Source organism: Cyberlindnera jadinii, assembly GCF_001661405.1.
Source record: "Cyberlindnera jadinii NRRL Y-1542 unplaced genomic scaffold CYBJAscaffold_12, whole genome shotgun sequence".
Classification (NCBI taxonomy): Eukaryota; Fungi; Ascomycota; class Saccharomycetes; order Phaffomycetales; family Wickerhamomycetaceae; genus Williopsis; species Williopsis jadinii.
The window spans coordinates 4,369-26,376 of record NW_017963663.1 but is presented as its reverse complement, the minus strand read 5'-3'; the positions used below and the strand labels follow the sequence as shown (position 1 = coordinate 26,376).

The 22,008-nt window shown below is 46.0% G+C and overlaps 11 protein-coding genes across 11 annotated transcripts; 5 read left to right on the top strand and 6 right to left on the bottom strand.

Annotated features, from left to right (window-relative positions):
* Positions 1-711: 711 nt before the first annotated feature.
* CYBJADRAFT_168758 (40S ribosomal protein eS25) lies at positions 712-1,437 on the bottom strand. The gene has a single exon (XM_020215495.1). The coding sequence runs from the start codon at positions 1,055-1,057 to the stop codon at positions 731-733; it is 327 nt and encodes a 108-aa protein (XP_020069102.1). The 5' UTR covers positions 1,058-1,437; the 3' UTR covers positions 712-730.
* A 1,819-nt stretch (positions 1,438-3,256) lies between these two features.
* On the top strand, positions 3,257-3,727 carry CYBJADRAFT_130290 (PH domain-like protein; the record flags this gene model as incomplete). Its single annotated transcript, XM_020212907.1, has 1 exon — positions 3,257-3,727. One exon carries the CDS (start codon positions 3,257-3,259, stop codon positions 3,725-3,727), a length of 471 nt encoding a protein of 156 aa, XP_020069101.1.
* Positions 3,529-4,826, bottom strand: MCO32 (Mco32p). The gene has a single exon (XM_020217583.1). The coding sequence runs from the start codon at positions 4,512-4,514 to the stop codon at positions 3,798-3,800; it is 717 nt and encodes a 238-aa protein (XP_020069100.1). The 5' UTR covers positions 4,515-4,826; the 3' UTR covers positions 3,529-3,797.
* Positions 4,827-4,913: 87 nt separating this feature from the next.
* On the top strand, positions 4,914-6,359 carry ADE13 (adenylosuccinase ADE13; the record flags this gene model as incomplete). Its single annotated transcript, XM_020212894.1, has 1 exon — positions 4,914-6,359. The coding sequence occupies one exon, from the start codon at positions 4,914-4,916 to the stop codon at positions 6,357-6,359; it is 1,446 nt and encodes a 481-aa protein (XP_020069099.1).
* An 872-nt stretch (positions 6,360-7,231) lies between these two features.
* On the top strand, positions 7,232-11,232 carry CYBJADRAFT_129985 (Pkinase-domain-containing protein; the record flags this gene model as incomplete). Its single annotated transcript, XM_020212885.1, has 2 exons — positions 7,232-7,696; positions 10,246-11,232. Coding segments are annotated over 2 exons (1,452 nt in total), but the record flags the coding sequence as incomplete, so codon positions are not given.
* Positions 11,233-12,367: 1,135 nt separating this feature from the next.
* On the top strand, positions 12,368-13,960 carry FMP48 (protein kinase FMP48). The gene has a single exon (XM_020215494.1). It carries the CDS (start codon positions 12,438-12,440, stop codon positions 13,797-13,799), a length of 1,362 nt encoding a protein of 453 aa, XP_020069097.1. The 5' UTR covers positions 12,368-12,437; the 3' UTR covers positions 13,800-13,960.
* On the bottom strand, positions 13,942-14,785 carry CYBJADRAFT_21477 (uncharacterized protein). The gene has a single exon (XM_020217582.1). The coding sequence runs from the start codon at positions 14,681-14,683 to the stop codon at positions 14,012-14,014; it is 672 nt and encodes a 223-aa protein (XP_020069096.1). The 5' UTR covers positions 14,684-14,785; the 3' UTR covers positions 13,942-14,011.
* CYBJADRAFT_21469 (uncharacterized protein) lies at positions 14,786-16,370 on the bottom strand. Its single transcript, XM_020217581.1, has one exon. The coding sequence runs from the start codon at positions 16,223-16,225 to the stop codon at positions 14,888-14,890; it is 1,338 nt and encodes a 445-aa protein (XP_020069095.1). The 5' UTR covers positions 16,226-16,370; the 3' UTR covers positions 14,786-14,887.
* A 27-nt stretch (positions 16,371-16,397) lies between these two features.
* Positions 16,398-17,576, top strand: CDC13 (telomere-binding protein CDC13; the record flags this gene model as incomplete). The annotated part of the gene is made up of 1 exon (XM_020216565.1): positions 16,398-17,576. One exon carries the CDS (start codon positions 16,398-16,400, stop codon positions 17,574-17,576), a length of 1,179 nt encoding a protein of 392 aa, XP_020069094.1.
* On the bottom strand, positions 17,538-18,540 carry CYBJADRAFT_168751 (uncharacterized protein). The gene has a single exon (XM_020215493.1). The coding sequence runs from the start codon at positions 18,260-18,262 to the stop codon at positions 17,636-17,638; it is 627 nt and encodes a 208-aa protein (XP_020069093.1). The 5' UTR covers positions 18,263-18,540; the 3' UTR covers positions 17,538-17,635.
* An 841-nt stretch (positions 18,541-19,381) lies between these two features.
* Positions 19,382-19,861, bottom strand: CYBJADRAFT_174321 (uncharacterized protein; the record flags this gene model as incomplete). The annotated part of the gene is made up of 1 exon (XM_020216564.1): positions 19,382-19,861. The coding sequence occupies one exon, from the start codon at positions 19,859-19,861 to the stop codon at positions 19,382-19,384; it is 480 nt and encodes a 159-aa protein (XP_020069092.1).
* Positions 19,862-22,008: the final 2,147 nt, after the last annotated feature.

Sequence of the window (22,008 nt, the reverse complement as noted above, 5' to 3'; positions counted from 1 at the left end):
TGCATGTATTATCCATGGATCATGTAAAGAACTCACCGGGATAAAAAGGGAGAGTTTTCATCAATGGGTCATAAGTCCTTCCGAGTACAGCTGACTCCACCTCGTCAACGCCGTTCATACATACTAAACACAGTGTTAGTAACACAGCACAAGGCACAAGAGGCACACCACACCAGCGAATTGCACACGCTCGTCTCGAAACAAAAGTCATAAACGAAGAATTCCTAAAATTTTATTATGTCCTGCATATACTTCCTCAGAGAGATTCCCAATAAAATTGTATAATCATCCAATTGAATCGACAAGAGAACAACGCCATATGATGTAGAGGGTTATCACAACTTACCTTCATCGTTTTACCATGAAATCGGTGGGAAACCCCCGCCGATCACTTGGTATAGAACCAACAGAAATGGGAAGAGAAGAAGGATTCGAATTGGAAAAATTTTCAGTGATTTTAACGTACCGGGAAACGCCCGCGAAATTTTTCACTCAGACTTGAGATTTTAGGGCAACTTGATGGTGTTTGTATGGGCAAACTCGCCAGATGAGCTGCGTGCCACTGGGTTTCGCTGTGATTGATGGCTTCTCCATGGCCGAATGATGGTATAATCACCTCCTTTGCCGATTACTAGGTGTATTTTGTGAGAATTTAGCACCGTTTTATGCCCCAGATCACTACAAAATCAGTCCAAACCGTTATAAATGTACATTAATGTGACACCCGTATTTACTCGGAAGAGGTAGCACGGACGTAGATCAATTGGGTAGCGTGCTTGGAGACTGGCTTAATCAAACCCTCGTTCTCCAAGTGCTTGATGGCGACACGGGCAAGGGAACCACCAATTTTCATACGGTCAACAAGGATGGAGACAGAGATGAATCTGAAAGTTGGAACCTCCTTGATAATTCTGTCGAATTTGTCCTGGTCAAGCATGATGGCGTGTTGAGCTTTGTCTTTAACACGACCTTTGGACCATTTCTTCTTGGACTTCTTACCACCGGCCATGGCAGCAGCAGCTTTAGCAGCCTTGGATTGTTGAATTTTTGGAGGCATCTATGTGAAATTACGGTTAGTAATTGCTTCTAGTGAGAAGGTGTAAGATCGGTCATGACGATGGAGGCAGGCCCTCTGCTGATATGGTGAATCCTGAGCCATCACTCCAGTACACTGTCCTTGTATTGGTTTCATCGCTTTCGTTTCATGTCACTACATCACTGTGGTCCTTCAATGGAAAAGTTCAACAAAGCAACGCACACAGAGGACAGGTGCCACCAACGGTGTTCTTCAGCGAGCTTCAAGCGTTAATTCTCCATGTTGATATGCCCTCTTCACGTTCCTCGCCATCATCTATGTTCCCCTTCCAACGTCATTCCCATCTTGCTTTCAAACAACATACTTTTGCTGATGATTCTGTCTACTCAAAACAGGAACAGTAAGATGGAAGGACAGAAACTGTGAAGAGATTTCAAAGAGTTTTGGCGATGTTGTGAGCGGACCAAAAAAAAGCGCGTGTACACCCGGACATTTTTCGAGGGGGGACGCTGGAAATGAAGAAAAAGCAAAAAGTTGTGCAAAGCCCTATGTCGCATCACGTGTACATGAAAGCCTCACTGGAGCCCTAAAAAACAACTGCCTGTTACCCTACTGTGAATGCTTCAAATATTTTTCTTTGCCCGCTTTCCTTTGGTAAACAAACAAACAACAAACATCAACAACAACTACAATCGGTAGTTTATCTCTGTTTACGTATTCGTTGAACACAGCGGTTAACTATTGACGATGTCTGGTAAGCGCGGTGCATCCGAGCAGATCACCAGGGAGAATTACAGGGATGATGACGATGATGAAGAAGGAGTTCCATCGCAACCAATGAGGGCTTCAGCTGATGTCCTGGCAAAGAGAAAGATCTTAAAGCCTAGGGGTAGATTGGGGAAGACCGGCGGTGTTTCCACAGCCAAGGCATTCCCAGCGTTCCAGTTTGGTAACGGCGGCTCCAACGGCGGCTCCAGCACTAGTGCCAGCGCTGTTGCCGAAGCTCCAAAGACAAATGCATTTAGTATGTTTGCACCAAAGAAAGAAGTTCAACCAGTGGCATCGAGCAAATCCGTGGAGAAGGCTTCGAAGATCAAAGCGTTGAACGACAACTTTTACGATAAGATCACCAAGGAGAAGGGCGCCAACCCAGTGTCCAATTTCACGCCGATCTTGAAGAAGTACATTGACTATTACGACAAGATTGATAGAGATGTGGATATGGATGCTGAAGAGACCACCAGTGCACAGCAGCAATTGGAACAACCGCAGAGGAGGGCGATTGAGGATTCACCCGAGGAGAAAAAGTCAACACCGTCTGTGCCACCAAGCTTCAGCTTTGGCTCCACAACTACGACTGCGACTGCAGCACCTTCATTACCAGTTTTCAACTTTGGTTCTAAATCACTTACGAAGGAGACAAGTACAGAAGAACCTAAGGAGAAGGAGGATGGGGCCATTGACATCGATTCGGATGATTCAGACGATAGCGTTAAAGTTGAAGGGCCAAAGTTCACACTTGAGAAACCTCCAACCACAACGGACTCCGTCTTCAAATTGTCAAATGACGCTACTACACAAAAGAGTTCTGGTACAGGACCAACTTTTACCTTTACTTCAACTGGAAAATCAGATAGCGTTTTCAAATTGAAGCCTGAGGCAAAAGCTGAGGCTAAAGCTGAAATTAAACCTGCAGCTAAACCAGCTTTGGAGACCACAACAAACAGCTTTACTTGGTCACCAAGTAAGCCTCTAGAAACTGGTAAAGATGATCAGAGCAAACCAACTTTCCAATTTGGTTCGAATGTGACAGCGTCTAAACCAGATGCTAAAAATGAAGCAGCTGAACCAGCCTTCAAATTCGGTTCAACAGGTTCCACTTTCAACTTTGGTTCCACAGATGAAAAGAAGACCGAAGAAAAAACCGAAGGGGAGGTTACTAAACCAACAGCTACCTTTAACTTTGGTTCTACATCTACAAACCCTACAGCTGCTTTCAACTTTGGTGCAACGAGTTCAAGTGCTAAGCCAACAACCACTTTTAACTTTTCAGCACCATCAACGACAATTTCAACTGATAAGCCAACTTTCCAATTTGGAGCAACGAGTGCAACCTCAAATGATAAGCCAAATTTCCAATTTGGATCGACAAGTGCAACTTCTAATGGATTCAACTTTGGTGGTTCAACTGCAGGAGCAACGAGCCAGTTCAACTTCACAATGAGCGGATCCACACAACCGGGTACTAACCAAAGCTCGGACAATAAAGACGATGAGAAGCCAGATGAAACTGAGCCAGATGTCCAGTTCAAACCTGTAACTGAATTAAAAGAACAAGTGGCTACAAGTACCGGTGAAGAAGATGAGACTGTACTGTATACGAAACGTTCTAAGCTTTTACACTTTGACGTTGAGAAAAAAGCATATGAGACCAAGGGTGTTGGTGAGGTCAAACTGTTACAACACAAGGAGACTGAAAAAGCACGTCTCCTATTACGTGCAGAGGGATCTGAACGTGTTATCCTAAACACTGCAATTGCGAAAACCTTAGAGTACACCAATGTTGGTAAAGGTGTTCGCATTCCAGTTGTTGAAGGTGGCAAGATTGAAACGTATGTGCTGAGGGTAAAGACCGATGACGATGCGAATGCACTAGTGAACGCCATTGCAGAGGCAAAGAACAAGTTGTAAGAGTGTATATATATAATACCCAAAACTTTATGTACAAGGGCGAGTGTTTATACCCGTTCAACGTAGCGTGTCATGTGCTTGGAGCCCAATTGCCCAGCTGGTTATAGTCTTCTTTATCCAGCATGTCTAAGTTTTCCAGGTTATGAACCAAGATCTTATCACAGTTGTGGTTCAGTTCAAATACAAAGATACCAAATATGACACGGATCTCCTTTGATGTTTCGCCACTGGACAGTGGTTTAGAACTACCAAAGAGCGTCCCCAACACGCCCCCAATATCAAATCTTCGAGCATCGCCATCACTCTTGGCCTGTACTGGCTGATGGGCCTCCGTAGCCGGCGTTGCACCCTTTATATGGTGGCATCCTCCAGAACAAGTGGTCCATTTGACAATGACCTTTGTGCTTCCAGGTATCAGCCCGTATATATGGGTCTTTCCTTCCTCATCGACTTCAAGATCGGTGATGTGTAGCTGGGTCTGCGGATGCAGCAAGAACGTTGTGAATATCAGCTGTGTCGCCTTCAGGCTCGTCACATAGCTCATATGGCCCTTGATCATGGGCACGTTGGGGTGCACCGTAGGTGCAACCCTTAGCGTGATGTCATCTGAGAGCCTATCATGATCAGGTAGCTGTGTCAATGCCACTGGGACATAATCCCTTATGAACTCAACCATGGAGCCGAGGTTGACTTTTCTCACTGGTGGCGGCCTGTGGTTCTCACGGCACGCCAACGATGGTGCAAACCTCAGCGTGGAGGAGGCCCTCACGAGCCCTCTGGTTATCATTTGTCGATGCTGTTCATGTGTCGAGCTATGTGTCAAAGTGGGCTCGGTGATGCTTTTGTCGCTCTGCCTAAGTGGGCTGGTGCCCCGGGGTCTGCCTGGGCTGTCTGCTTCTGCGTACGCACCCTGGCCTGCCTAGGGAGCGTAGGCTGGAACACCTGGACACCCATACACCTGGACACCATAACCCCGGCGGAGTCAGCTTCGCTCCCCCTGCCGCACGCGCTCATAACGCCCAAGGTGATACTAATAACAAATTTCCGTGACTTTGACTCCGGGTACCGATGGGATAAATTTTACGTCGATGAGGTGGTAATAACTTTCTCCTTCTTCCTCTTCTCTCGCTCCCTCCTCTCATCACAATCACCAAGTCGATACAGATTTGAAATCAGCAAAGCAACAATGTCCAACGACAAATACGCCACACCGTTGTCCTCTCGTTACGCATCTGAAGAGATGTCCCATGTCTTTTCGTTGCGCAACAGATTCTCCACGTGGAGAAAGCTGTGGTTGAACTTGGCCATTGCTGAGCGCGAGTTGGGTCTTGACGTGATCACGGAGGAGGCGATCGAGCAGATGAAGCAGCACTTGCAGATCACGGACGAGGAGATCAAGCTGGCTTCGATTGAGGAGGCCAAGGTCAGACACGACGTCATGGCCCATGTCCACACATTCGGTGACACTTGTCCAAGCGCATCTGGTATCATCCACCTGGGTGCCACCTCATGCTTCGTTACTGATAACGCCGATCTGATCTTCCTCAGAGATGCGTACGACATTGTGATCCCAAAGCTGGTGAACGTTATCGACAGATTGTCCAAGTTTGCTGAGGAGTACAAGGACTTGCCAGTGCTTGGATGGACCCATTTCCAACCAGCTCAGCTGACCACTGTGGGCAAGAGAGCTACTCTTTGGATCCAGGAGCTGCTCTGGGACTTGAGAAACTTTGTCCGTGCCAGAAACGACATTGGTCTCAGAGGTGTCAAGGGAACCACCGGTACACAGGCCTCTTTCCTCGCTTTATTCCACGGTGATCACGACAAGGTTGAGGCCTTGGACAAGCGTGTCACTGAGCTCTTGGGCTTCGACACAGTTTACCCTGTGACTGGTCAGACCTACTCCAGAAAGATCGATATCGATGTCTTGTCCCCATTGTCGTCGTTTGCGGCAACTGCCCATAAGATGGCTACCGATATCCGTCTCTTGGCCAACTTGAAGGAGATTGAAGAGCCATTTGAGAAGTCCCAAATCGGTTCATCTGCGATGGCCTACAAGCGTAACCCTATGAGATGTGAACGTGTCTGTTCCCTTGCAAGACACTTGGGCTCGTTGTACAACGATGCCGTTCAAACTGCCAGTGTCCAGTGGTTTGAGAGAACCTTGGATGACTCCGCAATCAGACGTATCTCCCTGCCAAGTGCGTTCCTCACGACTGATATCCTCTTGTCAACCTTGTTGAACATCACCTCCGGACTCGTTGTGTATCCAAAGGTGATTGAGAGAAGAATCAAGGGTGAACTGCCATTCATGGCCACCGAGAACATCATCATGGCCATGGTTGAGAAGGGTGCTTCCAGACAGGACGTCCACGAGGAGATCAGAGTGCTGTCCCACCAAGCTGCCGCTGTGGTTAAGCAGGAGGGAGGTGACAACGATTTGATTGAGAGAATCAAGAAGACCGAGTTCTTTGCACCAATCCACAGTGAGCTGGATTCTTTGTTGGACCCATCTACGTTTGTCGGTAGAGCTCCACAGCAGGTTGAGAAGTTCCTGGCCAACGACGTTAAGAAGGCGCTGGAGCCATTCAAGGACTCCATCACTTCTGAGGAGGTGAAGCTGTCCGTCTGATTTCTATTTATCTACTCTGTTTACTATGAAAACACAAGCTGTTAATACTTGCTAGTGCGTAGCGATGGCTGCGCCTGTAGACCACCAATGATCACCAGCGACCACCAGCGACCACCAGCGACCACGAACGATCACCAACGATCACCATCGATCACCAGCGACCACCATCGATCACCATCGTATACACCGAAGCAGCAAATCCGTCCCATCCTCTCGCACCGCACAAAATTCCTCTATGCGGAACGGTTTAAGCGAGAGAAATTTCATCTCTGCATAGTTGTTTCTAAAAACAAACACTGCAAGAAGCACAGAAGGAGAAAAACTTGCTTCTGAAATTAAAACCCTTTGGAAGGAGTTTTTACCTCTGGTTTTCCCTGCTCTCGTGATAAACAGGCAAGAGGTTAAGGCCATGATGTCGAGCAATACGACGGTGAAGAACAGAGTGCCTTACTATACGCTCATAGTGGTTCCCATATTATGTCTGGTGCTTCTTCTGTTGCATGATCACTCCATTGACTGGGGCAGCGGGATCGAGCAACAGGAACAGCGGCAGGACGACAGCGGTGGAGGGCTATACTTTGAGGCCCGTGATGCGTTTGTGAAGAAGCTTGCGGTGCTTGAGAGGTGTTTGGATAAGAGGGACGACAGTAGTAGCAGTGAGACTGGAGCAAACAACACATGGACTGGGGAGACGTCAACGACGGACCTTTCGGGTGGGATCTCTACGTCGGACGAGACGAGTTTGAGCCAGTTTGGCATTTCAACCGATGTGGCGAGCTCGGTAGGCAGTGAAGTGACTTCAGCTGGCGACTCCTCTAGTGATGAGTTTACCAGCTCCGGGTGGTTGTCCAGTGTTGAGGAAACGTCTGGTGATGCTGTTGAGAGTAGCGATTTTGAGACATCGTCTTGGGAACCAAGCTCGGTGTTTGAGACCTCGACTACCAGCAGTGAATGGTTGTCATCAGTGTCGTCGTCGATGCCTTCGTCGTCGTCGATCTTCTCGCCTACGTCAACGTCAGAATCATGGTCGAGCACCGCATTGTCATCGTCCTTATCAACACCATCAACGTCGTCCTCATCATCTGAATCATCATCCGAATCATCTGAATCATCATCAAGCTCATCAAGTTCGTCAAGTTCATCAAGCTCATCAAGTTCATCAAGCTCAACGAGCTCATCAAGCTCATCAAGCTCATCAAGTTCATCAAGCTCAACAAGCTCTTCAAGCTCATCAAGTTCAACAAGTTCAACAAGTTCAACGAGCTCATCAAGCTCATCAAGCTCATCAAGTTCAACGAGCTCCTCGGATGTCGCAATCACAACAACACAGGGGGATCGTACAGTTGTCATCAACCACACAACTACAGTCGTCATCACACCAACTGTCTCTGAAACGGTGACACAGTCACAGACGAGCTCGGCAACCCCAACAAACGCAAACATCGATCCAAATGCCCAGTCAAAGAACAACAACAACCACCACGACGGAGTCATCATCGGCTGTACCGTTGGCATCGGTGTTCCTGTGCTATTGGCCCTCGGGGGTGCTTTCTACTACTTCTACCTACGCAGAAACAGAGGCAAATCCTTCATCAACTCAGAAGGTGAGCTTGTCAACAAGAACAAGAGGGAGGAGATGATTGATGAAAAGTACTTTGACGAAACCGTTGCTGACGAGGCTACTCCAGAGCTGGGCAACACTGATCACGATGGCATTAACTACGATGACGACACCTACGTACCGAACAGAGGCCCTTCAGTGCATTATAACAGCCGACCTAACAACGCTGTCAATTTCTAATCTCGTTTATTCGTCGTATAGCATATTTTATCACCCATTTAATTATAATATAACCATCAAAATAATAATAATGATTATGATCTGCGATAAACAAATGACGTCATAGCTGAGGTGACGAGTCGGATTTCGGAAATCTAACCGGAATAGTTTTTTTTTTCTCTGTTCATTTCTCTATCTCTTCAAAGTTGTAGAGGAAATAATGGAGGGTTCAACCGGGTCTAATGGAGTCTATTGGGAAGTATGCAACTAACGGGGTACCGATAACAAGCATACACAGGAAGCTGGACTTTATCTTCACTTCACAGGGAGATTCTGTGGAGTTATACTCGCATGGATCGGATAATACCGTCAGCAGCGTTTCAACGTATACGGGGCATGCCACAAGAGTTATCAATGCGATGGAGTTTATAGACACGACGATATTTGCCAGCGTTAGCAATAGAATAGTGATACACGATATTGCGAGGACAGAGCCCCTGAGGAGGATCATTCCAGGCCTGGACACCGGTGATTCCAGAGGGAACTACTCAAATCTAAAGATTACAGACATAACAACTCTAAACAGGGACATAATATCTATCTGCGATGAGAATAGGTTTGTGAAGATTTACGATTTGAGACAAAACTCAATGTTTCGGCCTGTACAGCTGTTTCGAGACTCATCTGACTCTTTGAACTCTATAGCGTACGACTCCCTCAACAACTGCCTAATCACCGGAGGCAGTGACGGTGTACTCTACAGATACGATATTAGAAAGGGGTTGTTGGTTAAGGACCCGTTAGAGGACTGCATAACATGTATAGATATAAGCACTCAAGATGGCACCGTACTGCTGAATACGTTTGGAGGGTTGAAAGAGCTAAACTTAGCCATTGGTTCTAAACAGGGGGTTCTGAGCATCTGGCATAAGGACACCGACGATGCCTCCTTCGCTGTACAAGCAAAGTACTCGTCATTAGCACCTTCGTCTTCTCCCAACTCCAGGAGGAGACACGTCCTAAGCGGTGGTGAAAACGGATGCGTGTACATGTGGGAATTATCTACAGCTGACAGCCCCCCAGCGCATTCCACGTGTGGTCCGGGTACTAATGCCAGTATCGTGAACAACGTTTCAACGCTAAATTTGGCACCAGAAGGCCATATGGTTGGATGTGTTGAAGCTTTCCACACTAAAGCTAACAACGATAATAATAATAATGACAGTGGTAACAATAATAACAACAACAGAGCTATATTTGGAGACGGTGAGGGGTATATACATCAAGTTACTATACACGAATAACACACATCCACAATGGTATAAACTGCGTGAGTCCCCGTCATATGCAAGCGTCGTTGCAAATAGCCTACATAATATGATGTTGTGCCTTAACTAAGTGTAATGATGTCATAGGGGCCGATCAGGTTATTTATGGCTCAACATACATTCTGATGTACCGGAATGGGAGGGCCAAACCTGGGGAAGGACAAATGGTAAGGAGAGCCCCAGGTTTCCACATATATAAACCGCCGATTTTGGCAGCTTGATCTATATGTTTACCCTCGCCAGAGTGTAGAACTAAAGGAACAAAGCATATAGCCACAGCCCCTTGAGAGGAAAAACTATTTGATTCAATCGTGTAATTTCCTCATTTGGAAATTGGCGTGTGTTTTGTTTTGTGTTTCTTTTTTGCGAGCGCTGAGGGCTTGCGTTTTTTCGTTTTCGTTTTTTTTGGCGCTGGTGTGTGCCGCTCTTCCTCGAAAGCGAATAACGAGACATTTCTTGAACATCAGGTTTTTTTCCTTCTTTGTACTTTCTCCTTCACTCTGCTATTTCCCAATCGTGGCCGATTAGAAGTGTGAATTAAGTAGTGAGGAGCAAGGATCTGCTAGCTAGAAAGAAGGCGTACGAGGACAACACAGTGTATTCTTCAACAGCGCTCACGGTGTACGATGTTAGAGGTAAGTTCATTGTGTCCTTTGTTAGTGTTTATGGGTACTAATACACAACTGCTCCCCCCTTTCGTCTGCAGAATCTCAAGAGCTTTAAGAATTTGATACGTAAGAAGGAGAAGGTGGCTGCTGAGGATGCTCCAGCCGAGAAGATCAAGGAGAACAAGGAGAATGATTCCTCCCCGTACCCGGATTTGCCTGGCCGCTATTCGCTGCTTGAACGGATTGGAGACGGCGCCTTCTCCACTGTCTTCAGAGCTCACGATAAGGAACTCGACATCGATGTTGCCATCAAGATCATCGACAAGACTGAACTGACAAAGAGCCAGATGGACGTTGTTTTGAAAGAGGTTGCCATAATGCGCCGTCTCGACCACCCAAATGTTGTCAAGATGTATAACTACATCAATACAGAAACGGTATGCTTTATCATTATGGAATACGTCTCTGGTGGTGAACTGTTTAACCAGATTGTTAAGCTCACATACTTCTCCGAGGATTTATCTCGTCATGTCATTATACAGGTGGTCAAGGCCATTGACTACCTACACTCTGAAGTTGGAGTGGTCCATAGGGACATCAAGCCTGAGAACCTATTCTTTGAAAAGATCCCACTATTCCCACGTGAAGCTGGTTCCAGTGTCCATAGACGTGCGTCTGATGACTCATCCAAAGTTGACGAAGGTGGCTTTGTACAGAACGTTGGTGGTGGAACAGTTGGCCGTGTTAAGCTGGGTGATTTTGGACTGTCAAAGGTTTTGTGGGATTCAAATACGAAGACACCATGTGGAACCGCATCTTATACTGCTCCTGAGATCGTTAAAGATGAATCTTATTCTAAATCAGTGGATATGTGGGCAATTGGCTGCGTCTTGTATACAATGCTCTGTGGATTCCCACCATTTTACGACTCAGATCCAAAAACACTGACACTGAAGGTTTCTCGCGGTGAATACACTTTCTTATCTCCTTGGTGGGATGAGATCTCCAAAGAAGCAAAGGATCTGGTTTCTCATCTGTTAACCGTTGATCCAACAAAGAGATACAGCCCAGAGGAGGTACTTAACGATCCTTGGATCCTGAAGAACTCTAGACCAACAACTCCGGCTTTGGATGCACCTGTCTATCAAACAAAATCAGAGTCGATCTTGAGATTTGAACAGGTGATACCACAGGAGTCGAGTGGTGTATTAAGTCCCCGAGCAGAGGCTTTGAAGTTTGCCTTTGATAAGGGTATCTCCATCCAAAGAACTGCAACTCCGCTGAGGAGATTGTTAGAGGAGGATGACTACTTTGATGAGAGCGACGACGATGAAGATGATGATGATGACGACGAAGATACAACCAATAATGATAATGACAAGACTAAGCATAATAACAATGAAGATGACGAGGATGACGACGACGATGACAGTGGGAGTGACGTTTACGTTTGTGCCAAATCACCAGTCATGAGGAAGTTTCCACACCATAGCACACCGCTGCCGTTGACTCCCTATGTCACAATGAAGAAGAAGAAGAACTCTACAATTGTCGTTGAGAATGAAGTTGTCAGCGAGCAAGATGCATTAAAACAATCGAGAGACCTCTCACCGTCCTGTTTTAAACAAGTTGATACTACGTTCCACCTGAACTTTGACGGTAATACGCTGTTGAACAGGAGAAAGATGAGTGGAGGGTTTGCGTGTGGTCCAAAGACCTGACTGAACTGTTATTTACCTTCAGGAGTGTAATTCCACAACTCGAATCATAGTACCGGAAACGTAAACAGATGTAAACAAATGTAAACAAATGTAAGCACGTGCGATTTTGTGTGGCTAAATTCCCCCTTATCAAGATTTGTCATGGGACCACATCGCTGCTTATCGGTGATCACTGACAGGCCCTCCTTATCAGGCTATCTCTGTGATCACCACGATTGTGCAACGGATTAGCAAAAAGAAGTGAGATCTATCTAGCCATCTAGCCTATGCCCTAAGACCAGTCCAACGAGAATCTCCTTCAACCAAACAGAGATTGACGAAGAATTCAACCACCTTAACACCACTGAGAAACTGTTCTAGAACATTCTAGCCAATTCCTTTTACAGCGTGCGTGAATCGTGGCGAATGACTAAGATTACGGTACGCGCAACACGATAACGCCATCAAATTGCGACCCCCGTCAGTGATGCAGTGATCACCCGCCACTCCCTGGTGATCATCTCAGTCACACGAAGTCTAAATTTAAAGCCCATTTCTTCCCTCCGCTGTTTTCCTTTCGTGTAAACACAACAGCGGCTACAGCAACAACACCAAACGAGGAAGAGAGACGCTTCTGAGACTTCTTTGAACACTTCATAGAGATGGCAACAGTGGTAACAACGACTCCAGAAGCGGCACCAGTGGGAGCCGCGCTATCAACAACGTCTGGGTTGCTTGCCGCCACGGAAGGGTACAAGCATGCCATCAACGAATACAGCGCCTACGAAGCTGGTGTGTTGTTGAACAACAGATATCTCAAGCTCGCAAACATCCAGGCTGGCTCATATGGGCAGGTTTCGTTGGCTCGTGACGTTCAAAAGGAGCGTGACGTTGCCGTCAAAGCGATGGACAAGTCCGTAAAGGGGGTTTCCATTATGGCTCGCCATGAGATCTCTGTGATTAGAAGGGTTGGGTATCACCAGAACATCTGTCAGCTGCTAGACTTCTTTGAGACCAAGTCTCACTACTTCTTGGTGTTTGAGTACTGCGAGCACGGCGATTTGTACGACTTTTTGAAATCACAAGCAAGCAAGGATTCCAAAAAGTTGCACGGGTTCCAATCGCATTCCTCTCCGATCCTGTTCAAACAGTTTGTCAAGGAGTTGTGTGCGGCTGTCGAGCACTCACACAGACGTGGTGTTTATCATCGGGACATCAAACCTGAAAACATCCTCATTGCGTCGAACGGGTCCATAAAGCTCACTGATTGGGGGTTGGCAACTCTTAGCTGCCAGGCTGCAGACCCATGTATCGGCACAGAAAAGTACATGGCACCGGAGACTTTCTTCAAGAAGAGCTCAAAGCCTCTTGTTACCTATGACTCTGCAAAGGCAGACTACTGGTCATTGGGTATCACTCTTCTGTACACGTTGTTTGGAAGATGTCCTTTCAAGTTGGCGAACGTGTCTGCAGACACAAACTTCAAGAAATTTGTGGACTCTTCCTATCACCTGTTCAACATGTATCCAAACCTATCCAAACATGGGTTCCATGCGATCATGCAATTGTTACAACTGAACCCAATTCATAGATCTATGGATAAATGTCTTGAAGTCTTGAACGAATCTTATGGTTCCGGATTAACATTGGAACAGGAGATGGACCAATATGTCAACTACAACGGTTCCGAATTGTTTGAAGATGACTCAAACAATATGATGTTTGGATTGGATGATGAGTTGGAGCCTTTGGAGTCGCAACACGACGTTGATGAAGAGACTACAGAAGAGTACAATACCCTAAACGACGGTGCCCAACAGTCAACAACATCGAATGAAGATCTAGAGGTTGAATTGTCTGGAACAATGCCACCTCCATCTTTGACTTGTTCGCTGTTTGGTACCTCATCGTCATACCCAATGGGCGGAACTTCGTGGGCTGAAATGCACGATGAGTTGGATGATCATTTCAGCTTTCAAATCCAACGTATTGGTTCTCTCCTGGAGAAGCAAACTAGACATTGAACACACACACAGACACACAAAGTTGCATTCGTTGCCAATTGATACACCTTAGAGGATGATACACAGCAACGTTTATACACACAGCATGGTGGTAACCTTGAAGGTTTTACCACACAATCATCATTTCATAGATAAATCTACATTTTGATTTCTCGTATTTTCGAATGTTAATTTCGTCTGGATTGTAGTATATAATAAGGGCATACGTGAATTCAGTAATCGCCGTAAAGTCCAACGGTGGCCACGACAAAGCCCAACGTGGAAATGGCAACGTTGATGTAATCGCCCAAGTGTACGCTGTAAAGAGTATCCAGCAACGACTTTTGAGCCAAATGGAGTTCAACTTCCTGTTCAGCTTCAGAGTCCTCATCACCAGTTGACGTTGTCTGAGCCGATGGGGTCTCCTCATCTGAGGTTGTCAGCACATCGCCAAGGTCTTTGTACGTGGAATTGTCCAGTTCAGAGATAACCTCTTGTTTGTGCTTCTTACTGGCTGGTCTTTCAGCTTGTCTCTGCTTCTTCATCTTCTTCAGCTCACAGTACTGATGCAGATGAGGTCTTGTCAATCCCAGGTAGATGATACTGGTCAGCGGAGCAACCAAAGAGGCATAGATGAGATACGGATGCTTCAGGGCCCTTGGTGCCTGTGTGTACGCCATGATGAAGGCACCGGTGGCGATGGTACCGAGCGACGCCAGCAGAGCACCGGTGGTTTTGATCTTGCCCAAAACCAACCCCGTCGCCTTCTCTGACGTTGCCACTGTTGCGGTCTTCAACACATGAGACATAATGCCGTAGTTCGACAAGTTTGAGGCAATGACACCGGCATAGATACCAAGCGAGGTTGTTCCGACGACTTTGATTACAGTGAGACAGGTCCCCATGTTTCAGCTGTTATTGTTTTCCGTCGATGTTGTTGATGTTATGTGTTGTATGGAGAGGTTCGCCCTTTGGGAAGCTCTGAAGGCCTTTTCGTCCTTGCGCTTATTTTTTTGCTGCCCGTCCGCTCTCCGTGAGCGCCCGGGACGCTGCACCGGGCACTTCTTACGCAAACATCAACATCACGCTGTATTTGTCAACTCGGTCGTCTATGCTAGGATGTCTCGCAATGTATCGAGACAAACCCAATAGCTCAGTGTAACTCCATGGACGGGCTTATGTCTTCTCGCTATGCGGAAGGTGAACCGCCGCTGCATTCGTAGTAGTTTGTCCATTAGAGATCGGATATCACCTTCTTGACTCAGCTGGCCTTGCTGAACTCCTAGGAAATCGTAGACATCTTGTCCTTCGTAGCGTAGGCTGAGGCAGTTCCTGTTGATTGACGAGGTCTTGTGCTTTTCATGGAGGTTCGACACGATGAGTTGGAAATTATTGAGCGTTCTTTCGCCTTGGAATCGGTGGTTGTAGAGCTCGATGTCGAATGGATCGATGCCAATGATATAACCTGGGAAGTAGTACACTTCCTCTGGGCTGAACTCGGTGTGAAGCATGATGTTTTCAATCGCAAAGGGATCGGTGTCTATCACTTCTTCACCGGAGTTTCTGGCCGTGGGCGATGTGACCAGCTCATTGCTGTTGGACAGTTGTAATTTCTGCGATGGTGTCATCTCTAGGGAGTTTGAAGTCTCCACCTGTACTACATGGTGCTGTACAGTGGCGGTCCTCTCTTGTACACCGTCATGGTCACAGTCACTATCACTGTCCAGGGATGAAGCACCACTATCCTGCTCTATCGTGTCAGCTTGCGTTTCCAAGAACTGAGTTTCAAACTTGATGGAATCAGTAGTGCTCTGTGTTATATTCACCGCTGGGACGAATAGAGGGTTCACAAAGGGCGCTTCATTCGAGCAGATAGATGGGATACTACTCTTGACAATCTTGGGCTTCTTAGGATTCTCATTACAATCCTCCGTGATGGAATCCCGCTTCCTAGACAGTATATCCAGTATGCCTTGAAAGTCGCCATTCTTCACAATCTGAAGATACCCCAAGCTGCTCAGAGAAGATACCAAAAGCTTCACCTTGGACTTCATCTTCTTGCTCATGCCAAAGACAGACATCGGGTTGTTGTTCAAGACTTGAAAGCTGTCCAACTGGAACGTGTAGCGATCCAATGGCTTGGAACACACCAAAGTACACTTCAATAGCACAAGTTGCCCCTTCGAGAGGAACTCAGTAAAGCCGCCATACGCACCACATAGCTCTTCAACAGCTCGTACACGCTCAGCAGGCACAGACGCCTTGATGAACTGGGAGCCGTTCACCTTTGTGAAGTCAGTCAGTGTCACCAGCGAAAGCGAACTGTCCCATGAGCACAGCATCAAGATACACCTAACCTTACAGCCACCGTACGGAACCGGGACAGAATTCGCATCAGAGATGACCCTCAGCTCACTGAAGGCCATGGAGGCATCCTTCTTGAACATCTCGCAAAGCAACTATGGGGTCGTACCCTGGTACGGTTTCTAAGCAACGCGTCTGCTCTGGCTCTGATGTTGTGTGTTGACGGAACGCGTGTTTTCGCGTCGCGTTTGTTTACCTTTTTGCCCACCAACTTCCAACTCCACGACGTGCTAAGAGAGGGTGCCATGGAACACGATGAAGTACTATGAGACACTGGCTGATCTACCGGCAGGTGATGCGAAGTACTATGCTCACTTCACGGCGCAGGTGTTTGTTGTTCAAAAGAGAGATGCCCAGGTGATACTGACGGTCTCAGACCTCACTGAGAACCCAATGTTCAGATGTCGGTTTGTCGATAGGGTGTTCTTTGGGTCGCTGGAAGAGAAGATTGGCGTGGAGAAGCTGGTGCAAGTGATTGTGTTGGATGACTCGTGGGATGAGCTGGTGAGCGGGTTCGTGTCGGTCACTGGGGACTCGCTGTTTGTTCGACCAGGCACTCGTACAAACGTTGCCAAGTATGGCCTGTTTGTTGATTTCCATGTGAAGGTGAAGATGTACTCTAACTCGTTAGAGTGCGTGATTTCAGAGATGGACCCTGAATCAGAGATGCATCTGATTGGTTACCACTTCAAGAATCTTGATTTTGAGCTCAGACATCGAACATTCACCAATGTATTGGAGAACACGCCTATGGAGTTTCTGATCGCAGAAAGACACAATTACGAAAGGGTGTTTGGAGTGGAGCTTTTCCAAAGGATCCTTGAAGGACTGCAGTACGATGGTAAGCTCATCCCACTCTGCGGATCACAAAGCTCTGATATTAAGAATGATTCCCCTTTCCCTGAGTTACCGACAGATGATGAGTTTGAGAGGGATTATAGATCGAAACGTATGGAAGCGGAGCTCACTCAAGACGACGCCGAGGCACAGAGCGGAGGAAACTCAGCTGGTGCTTCATTTCGTGAGCTGAACTTGACCAATGATGATATTCCTCGTGAAGTTGAGGGATACATCATTGAGATCAACAACATTGACAAGTTCTGTACCAAGACAGAGCCCAGATCGATACCCAAACTCAACCAGTTGGATCTTTACATGGTCCTGGATCTTTCAAGCAAAAAGCCACTAGATGAATTGGACCTGTTACAAATCACGGTCCCAGCAACGGAACTGTATACGTTCTTTGAAATGGATGAGATTGAGCAAATCTACGTCGACTCTTCCAAACTATCCAATAGGATGAGGAACTTCATGTGTGAAAGAGTACGTTTGAACATTGTGCGAACAAAGAGAAGGATCAGCGACTCTAACTACATCCTTGGATGGACATTGGTGAACACCACGTTGAATCAAATCGACATTAGACTGCATTGAAAGAACGTGTATATATATCATATATATATATATATATATCTTTCCCACCTGGGGAGGATTCAGTTCTCCTTTAACCAAGATACCAGATCCGTTATTACTCTTTGGAACAGTTTCTCTCTCTCCAAGAACAAGTTGTTCATTCCCTTTGTGTATTCCAGGAGATACGCTTGCTTAGCTCCTGCAACGTTATTGATGAACTGGTGAGTGGCTGAAGCACAAGTCAAGGGGTCTTCCAAGCTTTGTATGATGAGCACATTGGCCACCGTGAATTGTGAGGTATACTTCTTATTCAACAAGAGGTGTGAAATATCCTGGATCATCTTCAGCTGCAGATTCGACAGTTTGGTGAAGGAGTAAGATTCACTTCTCAAGAACTCCAACCATGGGGTGTCCTTTGTGAACAGGGAGAGGTCGGTTCCCAAGTCCACAATGGCATTTGGGTTCATCTTTGCCCTCCATCTCAACTTTAGTGACGATGATTGTTTCATTAGTAGTTCAGCGGGCTGCACTAATGGATTTATACCAACTATTGTACTGACTTTCTCTCTCTGGGAACCTTGGATTCCATAGAGCAAAGCCTCTGCACCAGATATGAAATGGCCCATGATGTGAATTGGAGTCTGTGGATGTGGAGAGTTGGCAATGTCCTCATGGCACAGCGAAACCACAGTATCAATCTCGTCCATGATGGATTCTATGGTGCAGACATGAGTCTCAGCGTTATCGTTGGTTCTGTAATAGACAACTTCATACCCGTAACTGGTCAAGACATCGATGCATCTTCGGAACAGAAGGATATCTTCACCTGGGTTATGGAGGCAAATCACACGGGCTTTTATCAAAACTTGGTCCTCGTCTATGGGCTGTATAGAGAAGCAAGGTCGATTCGGTTAGTATCAAGGATTCAACTGTATGCCGTGGTGGTACGTACCCATATCTGTGCGTCGATGTTCTTCTTCGAAACAAGCCGAGGCTCCTTCTCATAGGGGAAATAAGGGTATGACATTAGTTGCAAATGGATTCAAGTAGACTTCTGGTGTGTATATCACTGCCGCAATATTCTCAGGAAGGCACAACTCAGCATGCAATCAATTGATCAGTACTTATAATAATCCCCTTGGCAAGCGTTGTATGACCCATAAATCACCACGTTACCCTGTGTAGCCGAATTCACTTGCACACCCACCGAGATTGGAGCAAACAGCCTTCAAACAAGGTCAATTGACAAATGTCTCTTGATCTTCCACAACAATTGGAGGTTCTCGTGCAAAGTTTGGGCAGGGTTTCCTCAAGAGAGAAAACTTTTCAGACGTAATGCGATTGGTCGCATGTCCCAACAGAGACGGGGACAAAAGTTATCTTACGCGTGCGCGTGTCAATCTTCGGACGTCCTGACGCCTGAGAAGATAAGGAAGTTGCTGTTTTGGGAAAGTTATTGCGCAAGGGTGCAGAATTGGCGAAAAGCACACATAGACAAGCCAAAAGCGGAAGCAAGAACGAAAATGTACACACCTGCCATGACATTGCGATTGAATTCGGTTCAGATGTGTTTGATCTGGCCATTCAATGAGGGAGAGTTTCGTGTGGGGGCTGGCTTGTAGTGTCCTTAGCTGGAGCCAATGCTGGAAAGCTGTTTGGACCTTGAAATGGATTGTTAATGCTATCGTTTGCTTACTGGATTCTGAGCCATGGCAGAAATGCCATGTCCTTTAGATAGTAAGCATTTCTCAGGCTATTACCTCTCTTGAGGATTATAGTCTTTTATGCTGGAGTACACCTTATTCCCTTTAGTGTTGGACTGGTGGCTAGTAGCTCACACATTGTAGATCACTGGTAGTCTGTTCATGTGTGGTTGTGCCATCGGCTTCATCCTTGAGCATTACTAGCTGAATTAATGTTCCAATGGTGGAAACATTGCTTATTTCACCAAATGTTTTGCCACGGATTCCGTTGTCAAGACCAACACCACGGTCTGAGTAGTGTTCTAAGATGATAGACTCATAAGGATCCATCTCAGCGATGTTCTTCTCCAAGAAGAAGTCCAGGTGGTTCATCACCCACTCTACCTTGGTGACTCCTTGTTTTCCTAGAGAGGCCCGGCCTGAGCCTCTCTGATCAAAGAAGAACACTTCATATCCGTGGCTCACTTGATGATCAAAGAGCCTGACGTACAGTTTGGCATACTCACAGAACCCATAGAACAAAACTGTACGTCCCTTAGACTGTTTCTCCTTCGGAGTGGGTTTTATCCCTCCGTGTGTTAGAACATGTGTATATACTGTCATAGAGTGGGAAAGAAATGCTTACCGAGAAAGCTAGACCATTATAGCCACCTTTCTCCTCGATATAATTAGTCCCCAGTGTGTATAGGGGTAAACTCCTTTATCCTTCAACTACTGTCTCAAATACTGTGGACATCACCTATTACCTTCCATCAATTACCTAAAACAAATATCAACTTGATAAAGAGATTAATCCAATACTCCTCCTCTTTTCCAGATTGCTCTTGGAGAGAAGTTAGGAAGGACATAAGTTACAGCTCTTATCTTAATGTGCGTCAATTGAAGCTGTGGAGATGCATAATCGATGGCGATTCGAAAGTTGATGGGAAGGCAAAGTCCACACAGTACGATACAGACAATAATTCATTGGTAGCTCATATACATATAAACAGTCATTGATTATTATCAATGGCGTAATCATGGCTTGTTTCCATAACTATTTTGGAGAACTAATGGTTGAATGCTCGTACTAACCAGAGTAACGGAGTATCTAATCATCGAGCTACTTTATCATGCATTAAACTGCAGTTTCTTTAGCTAATTGATAGTATGGACGCTGCATTAAGTACTAAATACAAAGGTATTGACGCTAAGTACAAAGAGCTCCGTAGCACAGTGTATGGTGTTGATTACAGGTGACTTTTCTAACAAATTTAAAGCTGTACTCTTTTTTCCATTATTAGTTCAAAATTGATCTATGGGTTATTCGCAGTACAAAGATAAGTATCAGTGACAAAAATACTTTCGTGTGGTATATCAGGTATTTTATCCAATTCCTCTTTTTCATTCCTTCTCTCTTTCTAACACTCAGTCCTTCAACGGTTCTCTCCAGTTATACATCCATGGTTTGGATGGTTGATGGGGTTTCACTATGGACGTTGAAGTTCCAGTTAGAAACATGGTCATCTGACTGGTGGGACTGGCTTCAGAGTTCTTAGCGGGATCCTGCTGGAGAATGATCACCTGGTAAAAGCCTGGTCAGCTTTAACCTGGTGTAGTTGGTCTCAAGCGTGGGTGAAGATACTTGGATGATCACAGTGAAGTTGTGGATGGTTCTATAACTGAGTACTGCTACGATGTTGAAGATAGCATGCGAGTGCTGTTATATTCTGGTCAAATTGACAGCACTGCTATTACACTATCGTTCAGGAAGGTACTACTGACACAGAAGCAGTTGCTGAATTTTGTCCTTGTTCGTGGATCAGGTCCTCTTACCAGATATTGAAACACTGAGTGTATGTGTTGGTACTGTTGATAGTTGAAAAGCTGAACTCTGGGTGATGCTGTGCTCTGGTCAAGCCAGCACCATCTCGGTAGGCTTCGCAAACTTTAACAAAGACTTAGTTTACTATGCTTCACCTGATGTTGATCCAGGACTGATTACCTGTCACTGTCCAGCCTTGTGCTGTTTACAGCGTCAGTCTTATATAGCTAGGGCCATCTGGAGGGATTACGTACAGATGCAGTTGTGCGGTATCCACCATGGCCTGGCCCATTGTAGTGTACCAATACCTTACTCCTCCATCCAGTTAGCTACCAGTGCTACCATACTCCTGATAGAACTCATGGAACCTTTCAACGGGCTCTATAGAGATCAGGAACTCATGGTAGCACTGGTGAAGCTGGTGGAGGTGAGAGCGAAGTACGGCCAGTTCAAGCCATGTTGGTACGGACACACACCCGTACATAAGCAGATAGATGGTCTCAGGAACTTGCTCTACTACAAGCAAGCATGCCTCAATGGTGGCTTTTGAGGTTCCTGGAGTGCTCTAGACTGTTTACTTAGGTCCATACTTTACCCAGTTCTGATCAGGCTTTTGTAACCACTACAATAAGATGAAAATTGTGGTTTCGTATGATCTGCAGCTGGATTAAACCATGCATTCTTCTAAGAATATGATCCAAAGGTCGCAGTATACGTGACTTTGTTTGTATTGTGGAGACTTGCTGGGGAAGTCATAGTCTTCTCTTTTGACATGTCGGAAAAGCTAGTTATAGACCACATGTTCTACTTCTATAAACTTAGAATTGCTAATCACATCTCAAGCTAGCCAGTAACGATCTCTCTGAAGCCTAGCGTTGCTCTACTGTTAAATATGATCGTAATAATGAAATGCTGTGTTATATTTAATCATAATCATGTTTAGAAT

Bases quoted from the DNA above. Each gene is read 5' to 3' on its own strand.
- CYBJADRAFT_168758 (XM_020215495.1), bottom strand. From the start codon at position 1,057: ATGCCTCCAAAAATTCAACAATCCAAGGCTGCTAAAGCTGCTGCTGCC.
- MCO32 (XM_020217583.1), bottom strand. From the start codon at position 4,514: ATGATAACCAGAGGGCTCGTGAGGGCCTCCTCCACGCTGAGGTTTGCA.
- FMP48 (XM_020215494.1), top strand. From the start codon at position 12,438: ATGGCAACAGTGGTAACAACGACTCCAGAAGCGGCACCAGTGGGAGCC.
- CYBJADRAFT_21477 (XM_020217582.1), bottom strand. From the start codon at position 14,683: ATGGGGACCTGTCTCACTGTAATCAAAGTCGTCGGAACAACCTCGCTT.
- CYBJADRAFT_21469 (XM_020217581.1), bottom strand. From the start codon at position 16,225: ATGTTCAAGAAGGATGCCTCCATGGCCTTCAGTGAGCTGAGGGTCATC.
- CYBJADRAFT_168751 (XM_020215493.1), bottom strand. From the start codon at position 18,262: ATGGACGAGATTGATACTGTGGTTTCGCTGTGCCATGAGGACATTGCC.